The following is a 23686-nucleotide window of genomic DNA, read 5'->3' on the forward strand; positions in this document are numbered from 1 at the left end:
GTCTCTATAAAAACATATCCATTAATTATTAATAATCAGAAACTATTTGTTACATATTAACCAACTACATCATGGTGAAAGTTTGAAATCCTAATAATACTTTCTTATTTTTACATAAATGAAATTCAATTTAATGGTCTTATGGACAATACTGGGTATAACTTGGTATCTGTGTTTTATCTGATTTACATTTTATTAACAAAAACATTATTTTTCAAAAAATATGATATGATATGTAACAGAATGGTATTTATGCAGGAAAAGGGAAACGGGTAGAGACATGAGGGATTATACATGCAATATATATTTTTGGTATCATTCAAATAATTAAGTGATCTTATGTTGCATTAAGACTCATGCCCCAATTTAGTGTTTTAAATCATTGACACAGTTTTGTGTCATCATTTATGAAACTAACATAATGTAAAACTAACAGTAACACTGGGCCACTTAGATAAACATTGGACCTATTTGGGCCACATTAGGGCCAGGCAAAGACCCTCTAACTGTTTATTAGGGGCCATAAAAGATACACAGACTAGTGCCAAATTAGGGCCCTCCCATAAACTGTGAAAACATGCTTTGATTGCTACAGTAAGTGACAGATTCCTGTTAATTGTGTTTCAATATAAAAAAGTATTTCTTCAATGATCCCTCATTATCAATTCTGACTTTAAAGTTAAATGATATTGTAATTAATAAAACAAATGTCACTTTGAAGTCTGCAGTAAAATTATATATATCATACAGTGACAATATGTTACTTCTATTTCAATATCTAACAAACCCACTGAAACCAAAAGATAGGATATTTTTACTTTATTAATACTTGCTTTAAATTAATAGCAAGTTACCTCCTTTTGTTTGAGTGATATGAAATAGCCTAAGGGCAGAATGATTTGCTTCATTGTCAATATCAGAGACATAACACTGCATGCATTTTATGCACTGATTATCAAATAGATATATAAATAGATAAGTGAAATACTATGGTAACTACAATAGTAATAAAACTTAAGTATTAAACAGATGTGATACACTGAGATTAAGATATTGCCTTAGTCCTTATGTATTTGAGGCCGTTTCCATAAATAATAAAGAATTTTTTCTTATAGCTTTAAAATAAAAAGAAATGTATAAATTTAAGATTGTGTTTTGTATATTCTAAATATTTTTTTTATTTATCATTATTTTTACTTTTAAAGTTATTTCTGTCTGTATATTCCTGAAAAAAGTATTAATGATTTAGATGCATATTATTACATTTTGGTGAAATAAAAAGAAATGTATAAATTTAAGATTGTGTTTTGTTTATTCTAAATATATTTTTTTTATTTATCATTATTTTTATTTTCAAAGTTTTTTCTGTCTGTATATTCTTGTAAAAATTTATGATTGATTTAGATGCTTATTATTACATTATGGTGAAATACAAATAAATGTATATGAATTAAGATTGTGTTTTGTTTATTCTAAATATTTATTTTATTTATCATTATTTTTATTTCTCAAGTTTCTTTTGTCTGTATATTCTTGAAAAAAAAGTATTTATGATTTAGATGCATATTGTTACAGTCATTTTGGTGAAATAAAAATTAATGTTTTAAATGATGGCTGCTCAATTAAATAATTTGAGCAACCATTAATCTCATCAGTGTCATCTTACATGACAAATCCAATTAGTGGTTCATAAGTTGATTGCACCTTTCTAATCTAATCAATATCTTGGTGGGTGTAATGTCCAGGCTTAGAGGGTGTAAAGACCAGGGGTGTAACGTCCAGGGGGTGTAATGACTGGACACCTACGAAACACACTCCCGTAAGTTGGTGTTAACGCGTTTTTAATACAAAACACACTTCCGAATGTAAATGTTACCGCAACGTTGAAATATTTTTGCAGTGTTGACTCTTTTTCTCAATAATAAGGACGCGAAAATTATGCAGCATAGAAAGCGTGGGTGTATTGAGCGTTGTAACAAGCAAACAACTAGTCAGGGGATTGATGCATGTTCGGAGTCTATAAATAGTCACTTATGCCGAAATTTATTTGATACAAGAGAAAAAATGGCAAGGTTTGTGTTAAAGAAATTATTGAGAGCTTTTATCGTTAATATTTACCAGAAAGTGCTTTTAAAATGTTATAAACGGGATTATCGGGAAATTAATATAAACTTGAAAAGTAGCAAGCATGCAGTAATAGAGTCAGGTTGAAACGGATGTATTGGGGAATCGTTCGAGTCGGGATTTTACTACCTCTGCGGGAAAGACTTAACACTTAGGAAGGGGGTTTATTCCGCCTCTCTGAAAACACGAAGGAGGTTTATTCCGCCTGTCTGAAAACTCGAAGGGGGTTTCTTCCGCCTATGCAAAACTAGCGAGGGGGTTTCTTCCGCGTATGCAAAATGTGAAAAGGGGTTTCTTCCGGTATGCCGTTTTTAGGGAAGGGGGTTTCTTCCGAAGGGGGTTTATTCCGGTAATCAAAATCGCTATACATGCAGTTCGATGAGCCTTAGTATTCAACATTATTAAGCCCATTATTTAACCCGGAAGTGATCATATGGTCCTATACAAACTGCCAAAGTCAATACAGATGTTGTGTTGTAAGAAGTCAGTTCGACATATGCTTATCTTTCTGAAACTGGTGTCAATGTTTTGCTATCTTAAGTCTCCTCAAAGTTATATCTGACGGCTCTACGTGAGATTAGAAGACTGTGTGCATGTGTTAAGGTTCATGTAGAGGCTTCATTTTGAAAAATGTGGGACCCCAAGCATTGAACTCAAATTTGACTAAAGGAAGCGTGCCACATTGAAAATGTATACATATATGCTTTAAAGGATGTTTTTCCTTCAAACTGCTACCAATTTTGTACATCAACGTATCATACCATCCACAAAATCAATCAAAATACAAAGCGATTTTAACACTAAAATATACATTATTTTCAAAAATCTGAATCATGTTTATTTCACGTATTTCGGCGGAAAATTATATAACTAGTGAATAATATCGACATTGACGAGGGCAAGTTACGCTTAAATAGTAAAAAAAGTTTACATATCTAGAAATATCAAAACTCGAACACATGTCATTTCATCACCATGGGGGCAGCCATTTGTAAATTCATAACATAGAAAGAAACATGCTAAAAACTAACTCATCGCCTAATTGACATTCCAAACAGTTGACGATGACAAATGCATTGGATTGTAATCTTTCCGTTGATGTTTGCAAACTGCACGATCAGACCTCATAAACACTCAAAAGAATAACTATGTAAGAAGCATTTCACCAATGTTTACAATTGTTGTCGAATCACCATACTTATATTATTGCGCATAAAATAGTACGCTTACAGACTGACAGAAAGATCGATACGTAACTCCGTTAAATTCATCACGGTATACTATTCTATTGATAATATATAATAACACATCGCTTTAACAATCATAAAGGATAAATAATTGTTTTAAACAAAGTTTTTAATAACGAAAGTGAAAACAACGGAAGTTAGATGGATATTCTGTGAGATGCACTTCGGCTCCAGAAAAAAAACAATACAAATAAACTAAAAAAGACTTGTGGGGGACAATTTTCAGCTGGAAAATATTTGAAATAGGGTCAGTGATGATATCTCTACGTGGTCATTTCTGTTATTGAGTGCGATCTCTTGCTGATTAATGTTAATAGTTGTTTTACTAGTTGCGAACCAACTGTCAAAATATGTTGGTGTTTTCTCAGGTATGTGTATACACATACCCGGTTTTCTCACTACTGCACGTGGTTTCGACCGATTTGTTTTGCACGTTTTTCTACGGAGCACAGCGAGGGCCACGCTTTCAAAATGGGTAGAAGTAATCGAAATATAAAACCAATCGGTTTGCCAATTTCTTTATATTTCTTTACAATTTTATATGTCGTCTGCAATCTATTTCAATTTTAGATGGTTTAAATTTGCAATTTGGTTGAGAGGTAAATAACAAAATTGTTAAGCCTTTGAAAAAGAATTGTGACTCTTACTATCCACCATACCTGGATTTTTAAAAAGTAGTTACGTTTTAGTTATTTTTAGAACTTTGTTTAGGAAATTTATCCAAAATAGGCAGTTGAATAAAAACTCATTTGTTGTTTTATGACAATAATTTTCTGTGAAATGTTGCTAACTTGACCTTGTATATGTATATAGCTTTGTATTTATTCAACTTAAGGTAGTGCATATCCTTCCTAACTTTAGATTGAGATTTTGTAAATTAGTGTAAAAATGTATTGGTTTTAAACCAAAATATGAATAAAGCACACAAATATTGAATGTCAAAAATGTGTTTATGTTATTCTATCCGTCTTTAGCTTTAAAATGATATATAGTTTGACCATATTGTTCCACATTGAATGAAGAAAAACCAAAGCGAATTTTTAATTAATTTTATCCCCCCAAAGACCTATCAATATACATATGTATATTGATAGGTCTTTGTATCCCCCCCATGAACCTTAATGCAAAATACAAATTGGTGCAGTCTGAAACACAGGCCATGTTCATTTTAAGTGGCTTATCAAAATGTATTAAATTTAGAATGTATTTAGTTTGTGTGCTTACACTTGAAAATAAATAAGGCAGTTTACATTGATGTTATGTATTTGCGGGTAGGTTTCGGGTCATATACAAATAGCATAAAACCGTGTTAGAAAATGTATAATACAGCCTAAACAGACCTATTTGTTGAACAATAATAATCCTTGTAATTAGATTTTTTTTAAAGATATTCGTTAGTTGTGGTAGCAGCCCTCTTTATTTTCAACGTTGTTAACTTATTTACTTTTACCTGTGTAGCAAGTGTACTACAGACAGTATTAAAACAAATATTAATAAAATTGTATAGAGCATAGTTTTAAGTACGTTCCTACTGATTTAACATATTGGTTTAATAACCATTATTTAGCGAGTTATTTCACCAATAGTACAATAAAAAGCATAAATTATGCAGCATTAAGGTATTTATACACTGAAAGCTTACATCTTGGCATGACTGTGTTTTCCCATACATTGCTCATTTGTTTACTTTAATATTTTACGTGTAGTTACATTAATTAACTTAAAAACAATGGAAATCCCACATGATTGATATAGACATTTCCAAGACAGTGTTTTAGTTTTAATTTTGTTAATGGTTCATGGTATGTCGTTGGTATTGCCCTGTGTTGTATAGGCAATTAGTTGCTTGTCCTAAGGTAGGAGATAAGCGGGTGTAAGTACTGTTTTTTAGGATACCGCCTCCGGAGTTTCATTATTCCTATGGAGATTTTATATTTTGTATTGTTGTCAATGATTGATATGGTAAATTATGCATGAGATAAGTGTGCTGGAGGACTAACGGACGGAATGACAGATAAAACAAAATGAGCTCTTCAGGTTCAATAGAGGAAAGTTATATATAAGTGACCAGACAATCATTCGGGATTTCATTGGCAAAACATGTCGTTTATTGAGAGTTTAACATCAAATTTAGATCGGGAAATACATATCATGAACATATACATATTTAATTATTTACATACAACGTGTATATATAGAAATGTTGGACAAAAACAACATAATCAGTATAATGATGTTTGTCTTAAAAAACACAATTAAAGTACGCAAGATATTTGTGTTTGGTAATTAACACATACAAGTTAACTAAGATTGTTTTTTTCTATGTATCAATTTGATCAACATTTGTCACACAATTTACAAACATCAAGCTATGTTTAGCTATTCAACAACAGAACACACATGTTTCATGCATTCAATAAAAGTAAAATAATAACAACCCCAAGTTTAAGGAAATCTGGTCTTAAAACATTTGCTGAACTTAAACAGTGGGATATTTACAAACAAGAGATGTGATCATCAGAAACACAGTATGCCCCCTATTGCGCTGCTTTGATTTTTTTGATTTTTTTTACCTTTGACATTGAAGGATGACCTTGACCTTGAACTTCCACCACTCAAAATGTGCAGCTTCATGAGAACGCCGCTTTGAATTTATTATTTTTTTGACCTTTGACCTTGAAGGATGACTTTGACGGATGACCTTGACCTTGAACTTCCACCAATCACAATGTGCAGCTTCATGAGAATGTAGCTTTGAATATTTTTTCGACCTTTGACCTTGAAGGATTACCTTGACCTTGACTGATGACCTTGAACTTCCACCACTCACAATGTGCAGCTTCATGGGAACGCCGCTTTGATTTTTTTTTTAACTTTGACCTTGAAGGATGACCTTGACCTTCACTTTTTACCACTCAAAATGTTCAGCTCCATAAGATACACATGGATGCCAAATATCAAGTTGCTATCTTCAATATTGAAAAAGTTATGGCCAATGTTAAAGTTTTCGGACGGACGGACAGACGCCATATATTTGACTTTGATGGATGACCTGGACCTTCGCCTCTCACCACTCAAAATGTGCAGCTCTTTGAGATGCACATGCATGCTAAAAAATATCAAGTTGCTACCTTCAATATTGAAAAAGTTATGGCCAATGTTAAAGTTTTCGGACGGACGGACAGACGCCATATATTTGACATTTGACTTTGAAGGATGGCCTTGACCTTCACCTTTCACCACTCAAAATGTGCAGCTCCGTGAGATGCACATGCATGCCAAATATCAAGTTGCTACCTTCAATATTGAAAAAGTTATGGCCAATGTTAAAGTTTTTGGACAGACGGACAGAGGCCAAATATTTGACATTTGACCTTGAAGGATGACTTTGACCTTCACCTTTCACCACTCAAAAAGTGCAGGTCCATGAGATGCACATGCATGCTAAATATCAAGTTGCTATCTTCAATATTGAAAAAGTTATGGCCAATGTTAAAGTTCTTTTCCGGACAAACTGACATACTGACGGACAGTTCAACTGCTATATGCCACCCTTATACCGGGGGCATAAAAATGACCCTAATGAAGGCACTGCACTGACAGCAAGTGTGGGATGGTCAACATGAAAGGTCAAACCCACTGTTACAAAACTAAATGAAATTTTATTATCAGCATATATACGCACATATATTTATTTAAGTGTTTATTCCAAAAAATCCTTTTAGACTTTAATGTATTTACGTGTTATGTTGAGATGTAAACACAATTATTAATTTACAAAGCAGACATCTTTGTTTTTATTTTTTAAGCAAATAATATTGCTCTCTATTATTACAAATAGAGACAATTGCAATTTTTTTACAATTGTTAGCATATGACAACACTTTCCCTTACTGTGTAATTGACTATTTTTTCTGGTACTGTGCATTATTTTAACTGTTTAATATATATATGAGCATTCACACAGGAAATGTTTTTTTACAAAGGTTTTTACAAACTAAGGTAAACAGTTAGTTTATCTTATACAAATGACAACAATACAAGAATAATTTACATTTAAAATACAATTGTTCTACAGTTGCTTTATGTATAAATGGCAAAATATACCTACACAATATATACAGTGATCAATTTATCTTGATTAAGTTACTCACTTATTAAAGAGGATACACTCTGGTCGTCTTCATGTGCATAAACAAACAAAAACAAACATAAAGCATAATAAACTATTGTGTCCATAAACAAAAGTTTAACAATTGTGAGCTTACACGTCTATGATCTAACAACACAAATTAACAATGATAATTTTTGCCAATTTTCATAAAACTCTTATTTGTTTTTTTGTTTTTTTAATTCTCAGTTTCATTAAAAGCTTTCCCAAACACACAATAGTCATACCATATTAATTTTACAAACAATATCCATTGAAATCAACAAAGTGGTATTTACAGAATTTATAATTTTAGGTAGATTAAATAATTTTTCACAGAATGTATTATTATTCCAATGAAATAGTATGCTACTAAACAAGATTCATGATCGAATACCGACCCGAATGAGCAAATTGACTGGTATTGTTTTTGGAAGGATTAATAGACAGAAAAAGCTGAAGCGTAAAGTTATAAACCTTTGTGAACAATTCATTAAATTAGCTTATCTACATTACGGGTAAAAACAGAAAACTGAAACATATCTTATAACATGAAAATACTCCTTTTTTCAATTTTGTCAAAGTTACCAACATCATTTAAATAGACTTGACAATCTTAGAATATCTTTGATAAAATTGTTTTCCCATACATTTACCATTATAAGGATCAAAATATGAAGTGAAAAATTCATTATACAGACAAATACATTGGATATAAATGCAATATATGTGCTTAAAAAAAAACTTAACATGCTATGTTTTACCAAAACTTTCAACATAAAGAGACTGACAGCATAATTCCCATGAAACATGAACTATTGTTTTTTCTTTGAATACAACTTGGTTGGTCACATAAAAAATAAAACGTAAACTATTGTTTTTCTTTGAACACAACTTGGCTGTTACACATACAAAATGTGGCTGTTGACATACGTTCTGGCTTTCCACTTGAATTGTTGTGATGTGTCATTTTGCCATTTCGAACTGAACAAGGTCATTCATTTTCACCCGTCATAAAATTCAAAGAGTCAGAGTAAGTGCTGAACAAACCAGGAGGTACGTAGAGACTAGCACATCTAAAAAGTATGTATCTATGGACTTCTTAGGTTTGACTGGGGTCAATATGGTCACAACTGCTGCAACAGGCTGTGTTTCTGATTGGATGGTTTGATTTCGTCAAATGGCATCTGAAAAAAAGAAATACATTTTACTGTGAATGCCAGTATTTCATTTTATTTTTGATACCGATGAAAAAAAACAACAAGAACAAGCAAATGACTTGGTATTTCAAGGTTTTACAACTAATCTGATTTGAATCCATAGAGGAAATGATGGTCCTGAGACTATTTATAAAATAATAATTGATAATACATATTTATATTGAAGTATGACCATTTTATTACCAAACAATTTGGATAAGGATTTGATGAAGATACATTTTGCCATTGGACTCATATATCTTTTGAGTAGTAAAAAGGGTTTGCCACCATGCACCCACATTTTACTATTGTCTCAAAATTCCACTTATGTAAAAGAAAAAAAACCAAAATACAAAAGAAGGCAAGTTCACAGTTTGGCAAATATCTTTGTTTTAATCACACTAGAAGCAATACTTTTCGAGTATAGACTTGACATACAAATTCAACAACTGGATGCACGTATGGACGCACACAGGTAAATCTACATGCACCTACACATCTGTAAACTTGGGGGCATGCTAAAAACATGCACACGACTTGAACACTCACCTGAGGTTCGCTCTGCATGATCTTTACAGACCGAGGGTCCTGCACCATGGATATACCAGAATCTTGAGATGATGACTGCCACTGGCTCATGTGCTGTTATGATGTTCATAGACGGAGGGTTCCACACCATAGAGATGCCAGTAACTCGAGATGATGACTGTTGCTGGTGCAAATGCTTCAAGAACAAGCTCAACGCTTTGATATCCGGGTTTCTGCAATTAAGTATGTCATGTGTCAATTAAGAAAACTATTTTTAAGAATTTACTAGCATTTCATAAAAATTATCAAGTATCAAAATGCGGGTTCAACCCTGGCAACACAATACTCTCTCAAAAAGATATTAAACTAGAGCTTTGTCACAGACGTGACGAACACCCCCACCTGAAAAGTGGATGAAAATAACTTGAAATAGGGAACACCATGCTGAATGTGTAAAACGCACCCATGACCTAGTTTTTCCCACGGCATGGCCCATGTTCGACAATGGCCTAGAGATCATCTAAATAAAACCTCTGCCCAAGTTTTTTAAAGAGCGGATAATAAGTGCTTGAAATGGAGGGCGGAGACGTGTAAAACGCATTAAGTGACCCCATGAACTAGTTTTTGGACCGGCATGGTCCATGTTCGATCATGGCCTAGAGATCATCTATATAAAACGTCTGACCAAGTGTGGTGAAGAGCGGATGATAAGTAATCGAAATAGAGAGCAGACACCAAACTGAATGTGTAAAACGCACTAAGTGACCCCGTGACCTTGTTTTTGGCCCGCATGGCCCATGTTCAAACTTGGCCTAGAGATCATCTAGATACAACTTCTGACCAAGTTTGGTGAAGATTGGATGACAATAACTTGTATTAAAGAGCGGACACTTAATACGGACCGACCGACAAACAGACCGACAGACAGACCGACAAGTTCACTCCTGTATACCCTCCTAAACTAAAGGGTACGAACATCACTGATCCCTCTTCGAATTCAATGTTAGTTTAAGAACCATATTTACAGTTGATATGGAACCTGATTTTGTAAAGAGTGAAAGAGTCAGATATGTTGGTACCTGCTGAGAAATTGTTTGCTGTTGTTGTTGTTGTGGTTTTGAGTTTAATATAACTCTAGATGTTAAATTTAAAATGCAAATTTGAGGGTTAAGCTTTAAACTGTTGCATTTTCTTCACACTTCTTTATAAGATAAAGTAGATTGTGGCTGAACACTTAAACTTAGATTAGATAAACTGGTCAATTAATTGAAGAGCAGAAACCCCAGTTTGTAGTGGGTTTTACATATTGGGTATTTGTGAAAGCTTTGTTGCATCAAAAGGTTTAGGCTATTTAGACTGGGTCTCCTGAATGCTTTGCACAGTGGCCCCTTTTGCAATGGCAAAGTGACTTACCTATTGAGATTCAGAGTTTGATTAGGTGAACATCGCTCACTGGGCTTGAACTTGTGAGTATAAGACCTTTGTGAACAGATAGAAAACCCTTAGGGCATCACAGGAATGTGTCCCTGTAAACCAAATAATTCAATGCATTCTGAAATGGCATCAGTTATATTAGAAGTCAATCAATGTTGTTTGAGTACAAAAATATTTAAGAAATAAATTATGTTTGAAGGATCTTGATACAAATGGGATATAAACTAAACACTTGATACAAACATAGCCTTCTATATGTTGTACACTTGATACAAACATTTTGTGTCCCTCTGGAATCAATATTTATTAAGTTACGTGCAACACTAAAAAGGTGGGACGGACATAAGGAAGGGTGCAAGGAAGGGCGGGGAGAATTACAGACAAGGACACATGTGTACGCCCCCCCTGAGCCCTTTCAAGGCAATACAAATGGCGGTTATTATAAATATTTTACACTTACATAAATGATTTGTTTAAGTTAGCAGCCAGGATAGAGTTTTATCAATATTAAACACACACAAACTGTTTAAATTGAACTTTGGAGTGAAACACTGCACATTATAAATGGTTAATTACATTACCAACCTACCTTATTGACAAGTAATCTTGACCCCTGGCCAAGAAAGTATTGAGCCCCAGGTTCAGTGTGGCTCCACCCTGCGGGTAGGACTAGTTGAGCATTTGCCCCAAGGTCCTGGGTCAGGAAGTGCCACTTGGCGTCTGGGCCCAGCTGACCAGAGAGCCTGTTGTTCAGCTAGGTACCGATCTATGATTGCATGGGTTCCTATAGGAACAGGCTCTTAAAACAAAATCCAATTTAAATAAATATTAAATATAATTTAACAATTCTATTAAAGCAGATTTTTATGCAAGGATAAACTTTTGGTTCAGGGGCTGAATTTCGGTCGAAAATAAACAAAACTTAATGCCCTGACCTTCTATGATTAAAATTGATATCAGATCAAGTGCTATTTGCATTTTATTTACTAAGTTTGATCAATTTAAAAGCACATAATTCCCATTTGATGCTAGGAACTTTTCAGGCACATAAAATATGTTGAGTGTACTTTATGAGTATCATTCTGGGAAAATAGGGCTTAATGTATGTGCAGTCTGCACAGGCTAATCTGGGATTACACTTTAATAGGGCTTAATGTATGTGCAATCTGGACAGGCTAATCTGAGATGACACTTTAATAGGACTTAATGTATGTGCAGTCTGCACTGGCTTATCTGTGATGACACTTTAATAGGACTCAATTTATGTGCAGTCTGCACAGGCTAATCTGAGATGACACTTTAATAGGACTTAATGTATGTGCAGTCTGCACAGGCTAATCTGAGATGACACTTTAATAGGGCTTAATGTATGTGCAGTCTGCACAGGATATTCTGGGATGACACTTTAATAGGGCTTAATGTATGTGCAGTCTGCACAGGCTAATCTGGGATGACACTTTAATAGGACATTATGTATGTGCAATCTGCACAGGCTAATCTGGGATGATACTTTAATAGGACTTAATGTATGTGCAGTCTGCACAGGCTAATCTGGGATGACACTTTAATAGGACTTGATGCATGTGCAGTCTGCACAGGCTAATCTGGGATGACACTTTAATAGGTCTTAATGTATGTGCAGTCTGCACAGGCTAATCTGAGATGACACTTTAATAGGACTTAATGTATGTGCAGTCTGCACAGGCTTATCTGAGATGACACTTAAATAGGGCTTAATGTATGTGCAGTCTGCACAGGTTAATCTGGGATGACACTTTACTAGGACTTAATGTATGTGCAGTCTGCACAGGCTAATCTGAGATGACACTTTACTAGGACTTAATGTATGTGCAGTCTGCACAGGCTAATCTGGGATGACACTTTAATAGGACTTAATGTATGTGCAGTCTGCACAGGCTAATCTGGGATGACACTTTCATCACATACATGAAGCCCCATATCCCAGCTCTAATACTAATTGTTGTTCTTGTTGCTGCTTCTGCTGTGACCAGGCCAAAGACATAGACGAAGTCCCGACGCCAAAAAGGCATCCCAAAGCCGGATAATTCCTGACAACAACTGTTGTTGAATTGTGTCAATCGCAGACAGCTAATCTGGAGTAAGGTTTAAATTATTGAAAAGCAGGATATCGAGGTCAGTCACATTAACAGACGAGCCACGCAGAGCCTGCTCTCTGTTGGATCAGATCGTTTCAGTTCGAGCGCCTCCTTCGGAACAATGTGTCGATGCCCAGCTCGGCTGTTGGAAGCGTTGATGTAGCCATATTGGGAGATGTTTATAAGAGGCTTGCTACATGTAGGCTGACGCAAGACAAACTGAATATCACTAATTAGTTGTTGTATTTGTGCCCAAACTGGGTCGGGATTGTCATTGACTTTGCAGTCTGCACAGGCTAATGTGGGATGACACTTTAAGCACATACATTTAGCCTCATATCCCTGATCACCGCTCAAATACTAATTGTTGTTTTTGTTGTTGCTGCTGCTGCGACCAGGCCAAAGGCAGAGATGGAGTCCCGACGCAAAAATGCCATCCCAAAGCCGGGAATTCCTGACAACAACTGTTGTTGAATTGCGTCAATCACAGACAGCTAATCTGGTGTAAGGTTCACATTATTGGAAAGCAACATATCGAGGTCAGTCACATTAACAGACGAGTCACGCAGAGCCTGCTCTCTGTTGGATCAAATCGTTTCAGTTCGGGCGACTTGTCCGGAACAATGTGTCGATGCCCTGCTCCGCTGTTGTAAGTGTTGATGTAGCCATCATGGGAGAAGATGTTGATAGGAGGCTTGCTAGGCTGACACAAGAAGTCTTCATGCTGAACTTTTTTTAATTATTTGTTTAATTGTGCCCGAAGGGGGTCGGAATTGTCATTGACTTTCACTTTAACAACATTTGTTTTGATGGCTAATAATGTCGGCTGAAAAAGAAATGACAAGCAAACTATAAACTATTTTTTTGGTGACAAATGAATATGCCCTGCAACAACTTACTTTACACACCTGCTTTTTTAATGCCAAACATTTCATCTACAATTGATATTTAGGATATCGCAATTAGAACTCAGAATAGCGCTGTATCATTGTGTTATGCGCACAAACTTTAAATTTAAATTTGGGTGTTTTAAACCGCGAAACATTCATGGTAAAGTACACTGTGCTGGAAAGTGTATTACTTATCTTAAAAAAAAAACACCAGGCATAACTTATTATGTATGCAATTTAACATGGGACCATGTACAACTTTAAATGTGCAACTATACAACTTTAAATGTGAGACTGGGCAACTTTAAATGTGATAATAAATAATTTTTAATGTCAGATTACATAGTTTTAAAATTAATGTGGTTGTCAGCAACTTTAAATACGAGATAATGCACCTTTAAATGTGACACTATACTTCTAAAAATGTTAGACAGTACACCTTTAGATGTGAGAGTGTATAACTTGATACCTGAGACATAATAATTTTAAATGTGAGACTATAGAACTGTATGACATATCATAAGAAACAATAGATGTGAGTTTATAACTGTAAATGTATGAGTACTTGATCACACACGTTTTATCTATGTATTAGACAGAAATGCAGAAATACAGATGAACGTCTATGGTGAATTTAGTCTACGACACTCTGTGTTGCTACCAGGGGCCATAATAGCCTATTATGGTTACAAGTTTAAAAGTGTTCGCTCTACGTGATATTGAATCGGTATAAGCTTATTTCTCCATTATATGGCCTCGTTTTTGTAGGACAGACTTTAGATGTTAATTTTCTTTCCTGAATGCAATATACATGAAGTGCTAATGTTTGCAAACATATGGGCTCTCATTTAAATAATAATCATATCCAATTATATGTGAAATAAACATTTTTTATACCACCAACAACTTCACAACAATAATAAAACTTAGTGAAACAAGGGCTGTTTGTAAAACATGCATGCCCCCCTATATGGGCTATAAGTTGTAGTAGCAGCCATTGTGAGAATACGTTTTTTGTCACTGTGAACGGTGGTGGTGGTGGTGGTGCAGTAGTAGTAGTAGTAGTAGTAGTAGTAGTAGTAGTAGTAGTAGTAGTAGAAGTAGTAGTAGTAGTAGTAGTAGAAGTAGTAGTAGTAGTAGTAGTAGTAGCAGTAGCAGTAGCAGCAGCATTACAATACCAATACTTAAGAATGATCAAATGGGAAAAGGTAACCTAGCACTGGCAGTAAATATGGGGCTCATTTACAGGTCAGATTTGAAATCTCTGCTGTAAAATAAGATTTTAAATGAATTAAAGGGAGGCAAATGCTGTAAGGTGGTGGTGGTGGTGGTGGTGCAGTAGTAGTTGTAGTAGTAGTAGTAGTAGTAGTAGTAGTAGTAGTAGTAGTAGTAGAGGAGTAGTAGTAGTAGTAGTAGTAGTAGCAGCAGCAGCAGCAGCAGCAGTAGTAGTAGCAGTAGCAGTAGTAGCAGCAGCAGCATTACAATACCAATACTTAAGAATGATCAAATGGGAAAAGGTAACATAGCACTGGCAGTAAATATGGGGCTCATTTACAGGTCAGATTTGGAATCTCTGCTGTAAAATGAGATTTTAAATGAATTAAAGGGAGGCAAATGTGTAATAAAAAGAACATGCATAAACGGTAGTTGTTTCCCTTGTTTGAACCATGCTAAATCCTTAAAATGCCTATTTCCAGTAACTGTGACCTTCACCTGTGACCTTTGACCTAGTGACCTCAAAATCAATCGGGGTCATCTGCGAGTCATGATCAATGTACCTATGAAGTTTCATGATCCTAGCCCCAAGCGTTCTTGAGTTATCATCCGGAAACCACCTGGTGGACGGACGGACGGACCGACCGACATGAGCAAAGCAATATACCCCCTCTTCTTTGAAGGGGGGGCATAATAAGTAAATTAAGCCAGTTATTCTTATCAAAGACTTTAAACTGTGCTAGAAATAGGGGCTAGCTCTGTGCAGAGTTTATTTTAACTATTTTGACATTGGGCCAATTTGTGAAAAATCTGGCTGTTTTTATTAAAATTGTGAACATGGGTAATTGTTTTTTAGAAACAAATACTTTAAATTGAGTATAAGTGCTATCAATATTAATTTTACTACGATTCAACGTATAGAGCTAAATGAGGAAATGAACTCAATGTTGCAACATATTAAATCAAATATTTGTTGAGCAAACCTTGCATTGAGAATTTTAGTCAGTAATTATGGAAAGTAGAGACTTTTGGGCTAGGAATTTCGGCCACAACTTCGACAAAATAACTACCTCTTTAAGGTCTCATCTGAAGATCAAGACGCTGAGATTACATGCTGGCCTCGCTGATATTGCAAAGAGCCGAGATAGAGTTCTGATAAACTTCAGGTTGAGAGTTACTGGACCACACAACACAACTGCTGTCATTTTTCAAAGCCTTCTCTTGCGTCGGTTCAATGTGAGGACCTTTGTGCTTGAAGTGCTCATAACAAAACCAGAAATGTTCACTTTTAGCAACTCGTTTACAACAATAGGCAGAATTCGCGTCTGAGGCACATCCTATGGATGTATGGTGCACTGGGTGTTCACAACGAAGTCATTTTTTGCCTTTCTTATTCAGCAACATTGTCAAAATTGCGTTCTCTAAGGACATTTTGGCTGCTGAGAGAACAAACCAAGACAGTCCGTAACACTACTACTGTCCAAACATTAAACAGAAAACATATCGACCTTGCAAAGCTTACACTTCTGAATTACTCGCTGCTATTGTTCCTTCATTTCATCCTTTTCCTCGCTCAAGTAGTCCCATAAAGAGTGAAACAGGTCATTCAACTTTCTATTCTTCGTGATATTGGTTGTGATGTCCAACAGCAAGAACTGACTGTTACCATAACCATAACTACTGCTATAACTTTTGTGTCTGTAACACTTGTCCCACTCAGGCCCCCGCGGAACTCTAGCTAAACAAAACTAGTCAGGCTTGAGTGTGGAAAACTTGACGTGGACATTGCGGCTGTTGAGAACAGAATCATGCTCAGAATTTCCTGCAGAACGGAGTTGTTCAATGATGCTGACTCTATGAGGCTGGAGGTCAAGGGGAGGAGTTAGAGGTCAGTGAGGGGAAAGGTCGTCCTGGACTGGGGCTATTGCAGACCGGACAGGCCCTGTTGCTGGGCCAACTCGATGTCAATGCTAGTGCTCTCCTGAAAACAACACCAGCACATTGTGTGATATGAACTTGTAACAAATGTTCAGAGTACAATATATAACAAACTTTTTCTCTTGATTTGATGTGAAGGTTTTCAACAGCAAAACTTCATGATCATTTTAATGGATGTCTTATCTTGCATTTCATTGGTTTCTTGTCGTAAGCATGCACATTAATACAATTAAAGCATTTCGTATTAAAACATTAAAAGTGTTAGCTAATGCTATACTTACCTGTAAATTCATTATTCATATTTTTACCTAACTTTCAGAGATGTAATTTCATAAGCCATTATGTGGCTCATCAATATTAAAAGGTGTCGTCCCAGATAAGCATGTGAAGTCCACATACACTAATCAGGGAGGACACTTTTTGAATAGACTCTTTTCATAACGAGGATACTTCGTTTCAACAACAAAAACATTTAAGAGGAAAGTGTTGTCCATGATTAGCCTGTGCGGACAGCAGAGGCTAATCTGGGACAACAATTAAAGCTCATGCATTAAGCCCTATTTTCCGCCAGCTGATTTATTGTTTTAGCCAATTATGCCTGCATAACAAAACAAGAGCACCGCCTTGCGGGTGCAGACCGCTCATCTATTTTTCTTTTAAAGGTGAAGGGACCTATCTCAATACTTCAATCTTAAAGTAGGGGTGTATAGTGTGGGTGTGTGGACATTTATAATATTATATTCCAAAAATAGGAAAAAAATGCAAAAAAAATAATTGGGGGGGGGGGGGGGGAGGGGGGGGTATTATGTGAGGGTGTAGTCATTATTTAGATGATTTTTAAGAAAAATGAAAAAAAAAAATTGGGGGGGGGGGGAGGGGGGGGGGATTCTGGGGTGGGGGGGCGTGGGGGACGGTTTGGGTGGAGTCTATTGTGGTATGTCAGGTAAGAGTTGTTATGTCAAAGTATCAATCAAATATTATCATAAATAAAGAAAATACGGCAATTTTAGCAAAATTTAATAATTTGACCTTTAGAGTCAAGGTCATTCAAAGGTCAAGGTAAAATTGAACTTGCCAGGTACAGTACCCTCATGATAGCATGAAAGTATTTGAAGTATGAAAGCAATAGCGTTGATACTTCAGAAGTAAAGTCAATCTAAACACAAAATTTAACCATATATTTAAAGTTACTAAGTCAAAAAAGGTCCATAATTCCGTCAAAATGACAACCAGAGTTATGCAACTTGTCCTGTACTGTCCCCTTATGAAGGTTTGCAAGTTCCAAGTATAAAGGCAATATTTATGATAAGGAGTAAAGTGGACCAAAACACAAAACTTAAATCAAATTTTCAATTTCTAAATATAAGGGGCCCATAATTCTGTCAAAATGCCAGTCAGAGTTACATAACTTTGCCTGTACAGTCCCCATAAGATAGTTAGTAGGTGTTGCAAGTATGAAAGCAATAGCTTTGATACTTTAGGAATAAAGTGGACCTAAACACAGCACTTAACAAAATTTTCAATTTTCTTAGTATAAAAAGGGCACATAATTCTGTCAAAATGCATGCCAGAGTTATCTAATTTTTCTTGCCCAGTCCCCTCATGATAGTAAGTAAGTGTACCAAGTTTGAATGCAATAGAATTGATACTTTCTGAGAAAAGTGGACCTAAACGCAAAACTTAACCGGACGCCAACGCCGACGCTGATGCCAAGGTGATGACCATAGCTAATTTTTTTTCTTCAAAAAATAGATGAGCTTAAACAAGAAAAATCATCTTGTTAACAATTTAATATTTTTGAATTGTTCTCATTCTATTAATCACTTAACTTTATCAATGCGTTCACATATGTTTTATTTTTTATACATGTTTCAATAATTTGGAGCAACAATTAACAAGGGCTGTTTGTAAAACATGCAGGCCCCCCTATATGGGCTATAACTTGTAGTAGCAGCCATTGTGTGAATACGTTTTTTGTCACTGTGAACGGTGGTGGTGGTGGTGGTGGTGGTGGTGTAGGAGTATAAGTAGTAGTAGTAGTAGTAGTAGTAGTAGTAGTAGTAGTAGTAGTAGTAGTAGTAGTAGTAGTAGTAGTAGTAGCATTAGCAGTAGCAGCAGCATTACAATACCAAAACTTAAGAATGATCAAATGGGAAAAGGTAACCTAGCACTGGCAGTAAATATGGGGCTCATTTACAGGTCAGATTTGGAATCACTGCTGTAAAATGAGATTTTAAATGAATTAAAGGGAGGCAAATGCTGTAATAAAAAGAACATGAATAAACGGTAGTTGTTTCCCTTGTTTGAACCATGCTAAATCCTTAAAATGCCTATTTCCAGTAACTGTGACCTTCACCTGTGACCTTGACCTTTGACCTAGTGACCTCAAAATCAATAGGGGTCATCTGCGAGTCATGATCAATGTACCTATGAAGTTTCATGATCCTAGCCCCAAGCGTTCTTGAGTTATCATCCGGAAACCACCTGGTGGACGGACCGACCGACCGACATGAGCAAAGCAATATACGCCCTCTTCTTCGAAGGGGGGCATAAAAATAGTGTTGACAAACAGTGCAACCTGGTATATATAGTGTCTGGTCATTGAACATAACAAATCATCTGATTCCTTTAGAAGCTGGCTTTGTTTTTTTTTTGGTCAGAACACACCTTTAGGGTGCAAACTATTGTATTTGCAAGAGAGATGTTCAAAAGATATTCAAACCTGACCAAACGAGCTTCTGTTTGGACCCCACATCTGGCAGTTCTTAACCCTTTACCCCTTATAAACACACTTTGATGTGTATGTAGTCCCTTAGAAAATCCAATTAAATTTAAAATCTTCTTTACTACTTTACTAGAATCAAGTTTTAAAGGCTTCCTTTCCAACCCTAAGATACTGATGAGCAGCAAACAGCATAAAACCTGAACAGACTGCCAGCAATTTTTACTTTGCTTCTGATGGGGTAATGGTTCAGGAACATTGAGAAACATCAACCAACCAGAGCTGTTGTTCCAATCCAAATATCTGTTCCTAAAAAATCACAAACATCAACAAGAGCACCGCATAACGGGTGCCAACACTAGGCTGCGGGTGCAGTTTTTAATAAATGATTTATTTTTTTTAGAAGTCACAGTGACCTTTACCTTTGACCTAGTGACCCAAAAATGGGTGTGGCACGTAGAACTCATCAAGGTGCATCTACATATGAAGTTTCAAAGTTGTAGGTGGAAGCAATTTGATTTTAGAGCAAAATGTGCAAGTTTTAACATGACGCCGGCGGACAGCGGATGACACGACAAGCTGGCTATGACAATACCTTGGGTTTTCTCCGAAAACGCCGAGCTAAAAACCATGAACTGTTGTTTGGACCCAAATATCAGTTCCTAACAAACATGATTAACCATAAACCTTCAAGAACTTGTTTGCAAACCACATCAGTTCCTACCAAACAGCATAAGCCATAAACCTTCAAGAACTTTTGTTTGGACCCCACATCAGTTCCTAACAAACAACATAAACCATAAACCTTTAAGAACTATTGTTTGGACCCCACATCAGTTCCTAACAAGCATCATAAACCATAAACCTAAGAGAGCTTTTGTTCGGACCCCATTTCAGTTCCTAACAAACATCACAAACCATAAACCTTCTACAGCTTTTGTTTGGACCCCATTTCAGTTCCTAATAAACATCATAAACCATAAACCTTCTACAGCTTTTGTTTGGACCCACCTTCAGTTCATAACAAATAAAATACAAGGGCTGTTTGTAAAACATGCATGCCCCCCATATGGGCTCTCCGTTGTAGTGACAGCCATTGTGTGAATATAGTTTTTGTCACTGTGACCTTGACCTTTGACCTAGTGACCTGAAAATCTATAGGGGTCATCTGCGGGTCATGATCAATGTACCTATGAAGTTTCATCATCCTAGCCATAAGCGTTCTTGAGTTATCATCCAGAAACCATTTTACTATTTCGGGTCACCGTGACCTTGACCTTTGACCTAGTGACCTGACAATCAATAGGGTTCATCTGCGAGTCATGATCAATCTACCTATCAAGTTTCATGATCCTAGGAATAAGCGTTCTTGAGTTATCATCCGGAAACCATTTTACTATTTCGGGTCACCATGACCTTGACCTTTGACCTAGTGACCTCAAAATCAATAGGGGTCATCTGCGAGTCATGATCAACGACCTATGAAGTTTTATGATCGTAGCCATTAGCGTTCTTGAGTTATCATCCGGAAACCATTTTATTATTTCAGGTCACCGTGACCTTGACCTTTGATATAGTGACCTGAAAATCAATAGGGGTCAACTGCGAGTCATGATCAATCTACCTTTCAAGTTTCATGATCCTGAGCATAAGCGTTCTTGAGTTATCATCCGGAAACCATTTTACTATTTCGGGTCACCGTGACCTTTGACCTTGTGACCTGAAAATCGATAGGGGTCATCTGCGAGTGATGATCAATGTACCTATGAAGTTTCATGATCCTAGGCATAAGCGTTCTTGAGTTATCATCCGGAAACCATTTTACTATTTCGGGTCACTGTGACCTTGACCTTTGACCTAGTGACCTGAAAATCAATAGGAGTCATCTGCCAGCCATTATCAATCTACCTACGAAGTTTCATGCTCCTAGGCATAAGCATTCTTGAGTTATCATCCGGAAACCATTTTACTATTTCGGTTCACTGTGACCTTGACCTTTGACCTAGTGACCTGAAAATCAATAGGGGTCATCTGCGAGTCATGATCAATCTACCTATCAAGTTTCATGATCCTAGGCCTAAGTGTTCTTGAGTTATCATCCGGAAACCATTTTACTATTTTGGGTCACTGTGACCTTGACCTTTGACCTAGTGACCTGAAAATCAATAGGGGTCATCTGCGAGTCATGATCAATCTACCTATCAAGTTTCATGATCCAAGGCCCAAGCGTTCTTGAGTTATCATCCAGAAACCATTTTACTATTTCGGGTCACTGTGACCTTGACCTTTGACCTAGTGACCCCAAAATCAATAGGGGTCATCTGCGAGTCATGATCAATGTACCTATGAAGTTTCATCGGTTCCTAGGCCCAAGCGTTCTTGAGTTATCATCCGGAAACCACCTGGTGGACGGACCGACAGACCGACATGAGCAAAGCAATATACCCCCTCTTCTTTGAAGGGGGGCATAAATATTAATGTCTTCCCAAAGTTGAAAAAAAGCACACACAATATTTTACAGGGCCTTTACAGATATGTGATTGATTTAATGTGTTTAAATTCACACTAGACAACAGTTCCAAAGTAAATCAACATGAAACAAAAGTTGTTAGACATTAAGGACACTTTGATGACACCCCATAATCCACATTTCACAGTACCAATACCTGGCAAGACATGATTTTGTTTTCCAACTTAACTTTAATCATTAACTTTGTTTAAAGGGACTGTCAACCATGATGACGAAGAAAAGAAAAGTTTAAAAATATTGTATGTCTTAAAATTATTAGTTTATATTGATTAAAATATCACAACTGGTGTATTACATTAATAGTAGGGGGGGGGTGAAAGGGGGGTATAATGTGGGGTGTGGTAATTTATTAGATGATGTTTAAAAAAAAAAATAATAATAATTTTTTGGGGCGGGGTAGGTTGGGGGGGGGGGAGGGATTCTGCGTAGGGGCGTGGGGTATTGTTTGGGTGGAATCCATTGTGGTATTGAGTGTTGTTTTGTCAAAGTAATAATAAATTGTGATCATAAATAGAGAAGTTATGGAAATTTAAGCAAAATGTTCAATTATCTAAGTGTAAAAGGGGCCATAATTCTGTCAAAATGCTTGAAACAGTGGTGTGCTCTTGTTTATAGGTTGGGGTCATGTTGGTAAACAAGTATGCAACATATAAAAGCAATATGTCAAAGGATATAGGAAATATTTGGGGTAGTACGAAAAACTTTAACATAGATTTATCAATAATATGCATATTCTAAGTATAAAAGGGGCAATAATTATGACAAAATGCTTGATAGAGTTGTCTGCTCTTGTTTATAGGTTGGGGTGATGTTGGTAAACAAGTATGCAAAATATGAAAGCAATTTGTCAAGGGACAACGAAAATAAATGGGGTAGTACAAAAACTTTAACATTTGCTGCATATTCTAAGTGAAAAAGGGGCCATAATTATGACAAAATGCTTGATAGAGTTGTCTGCTTTTGTTTATAGGTTGGGGTCATGTTTGTAAATAAGTATGCAAAATATGAAAGCAATATGTCCAGGGACAATGAAAATAATTGGGGTAGTACGAAAACATTTGCACGCTAACGCTAACAGAACGGAAACGCCGACACCGGGGTGAGTAGGATGGCTCTACTTTATATAGTTATATAAGTCAAGCTTAAAACGCCAGATGATATACAAAATGTCATCTTTTACTCCAATCAATTAGCGATTGTTTGCATTGATAGCGATACTTTAATCAAATGCTCATAATCAAGTAACAGCTTTATGTATACCAAGGTTCTTTACAGCCAAACATACACAAACAATGTGTGAACATTGTGTGGGACTGAAAAAAAAATCGAGGCATCCTATAATTCAACAAGTGCAAATTCGAGTCATTTGACATATATGTTAATGAATATATAGCAGTACACAAAATTGGTGCTTCAAGAATACGAGATCCAACCCCATATTCGAGCCAAGCAAGTTTGGACCAACGTGTTTCAACTATATATTATAATTTTTAGAAAATTGCCATTCTGCTTATCTGTGAACAAATACAACAATAAGGATCTCTACATACATTTTGTTGTTGAATTATTGCATTTGTTCATTATTTATTTAA

The 23686-nt window shown here is 36.0% G+C and overlaps 1 protein-coding gene across 1 annotated transcript in view; it reads right to left on the bottom strand.

Moving 5' to 3' along the window:
* Positions 1 to 8287: 8287 nt before the first annotated feature.
* The window catches only part of LOC127864689 (uncharacterized), a 258986-nt gene continuing 243587 nt past the window's right edge, over positions 8288 to 23686 (bottom strand). The window contains exons 5-6 of the mRNA XM_052404589.1: positions 9270 to 9481; positions 8288 to 8708 (exon numbers count right to left, since the gene is read on the bottom strand). Coding sequence (XP_052260549.1) covers positions 8698 to 8708; positions 9270 to 9481 — 223 coding nt within the window. The 3' untranslated portion in view covers positions 8288 to 8697. The remainder of the gene's footprint in view (positions 8709 to 9269; positions 9482 to 23686) is intronic.

Source organism: Dreissena polymorpha, chromosome 1, assembly GCF_020536995.1.
Source record: "Dreissena polymorpha isolate Duluth1 chromosome 1, UMN_Dpol_1.0, whole genome shotgun sequence".
Taxonomy (NCBI): Eukaryota; Metazoa; Mollusca; class Bivalvia; order Myida; family Dreissenidae; genus Dreissena; species Dreissena polymorpha.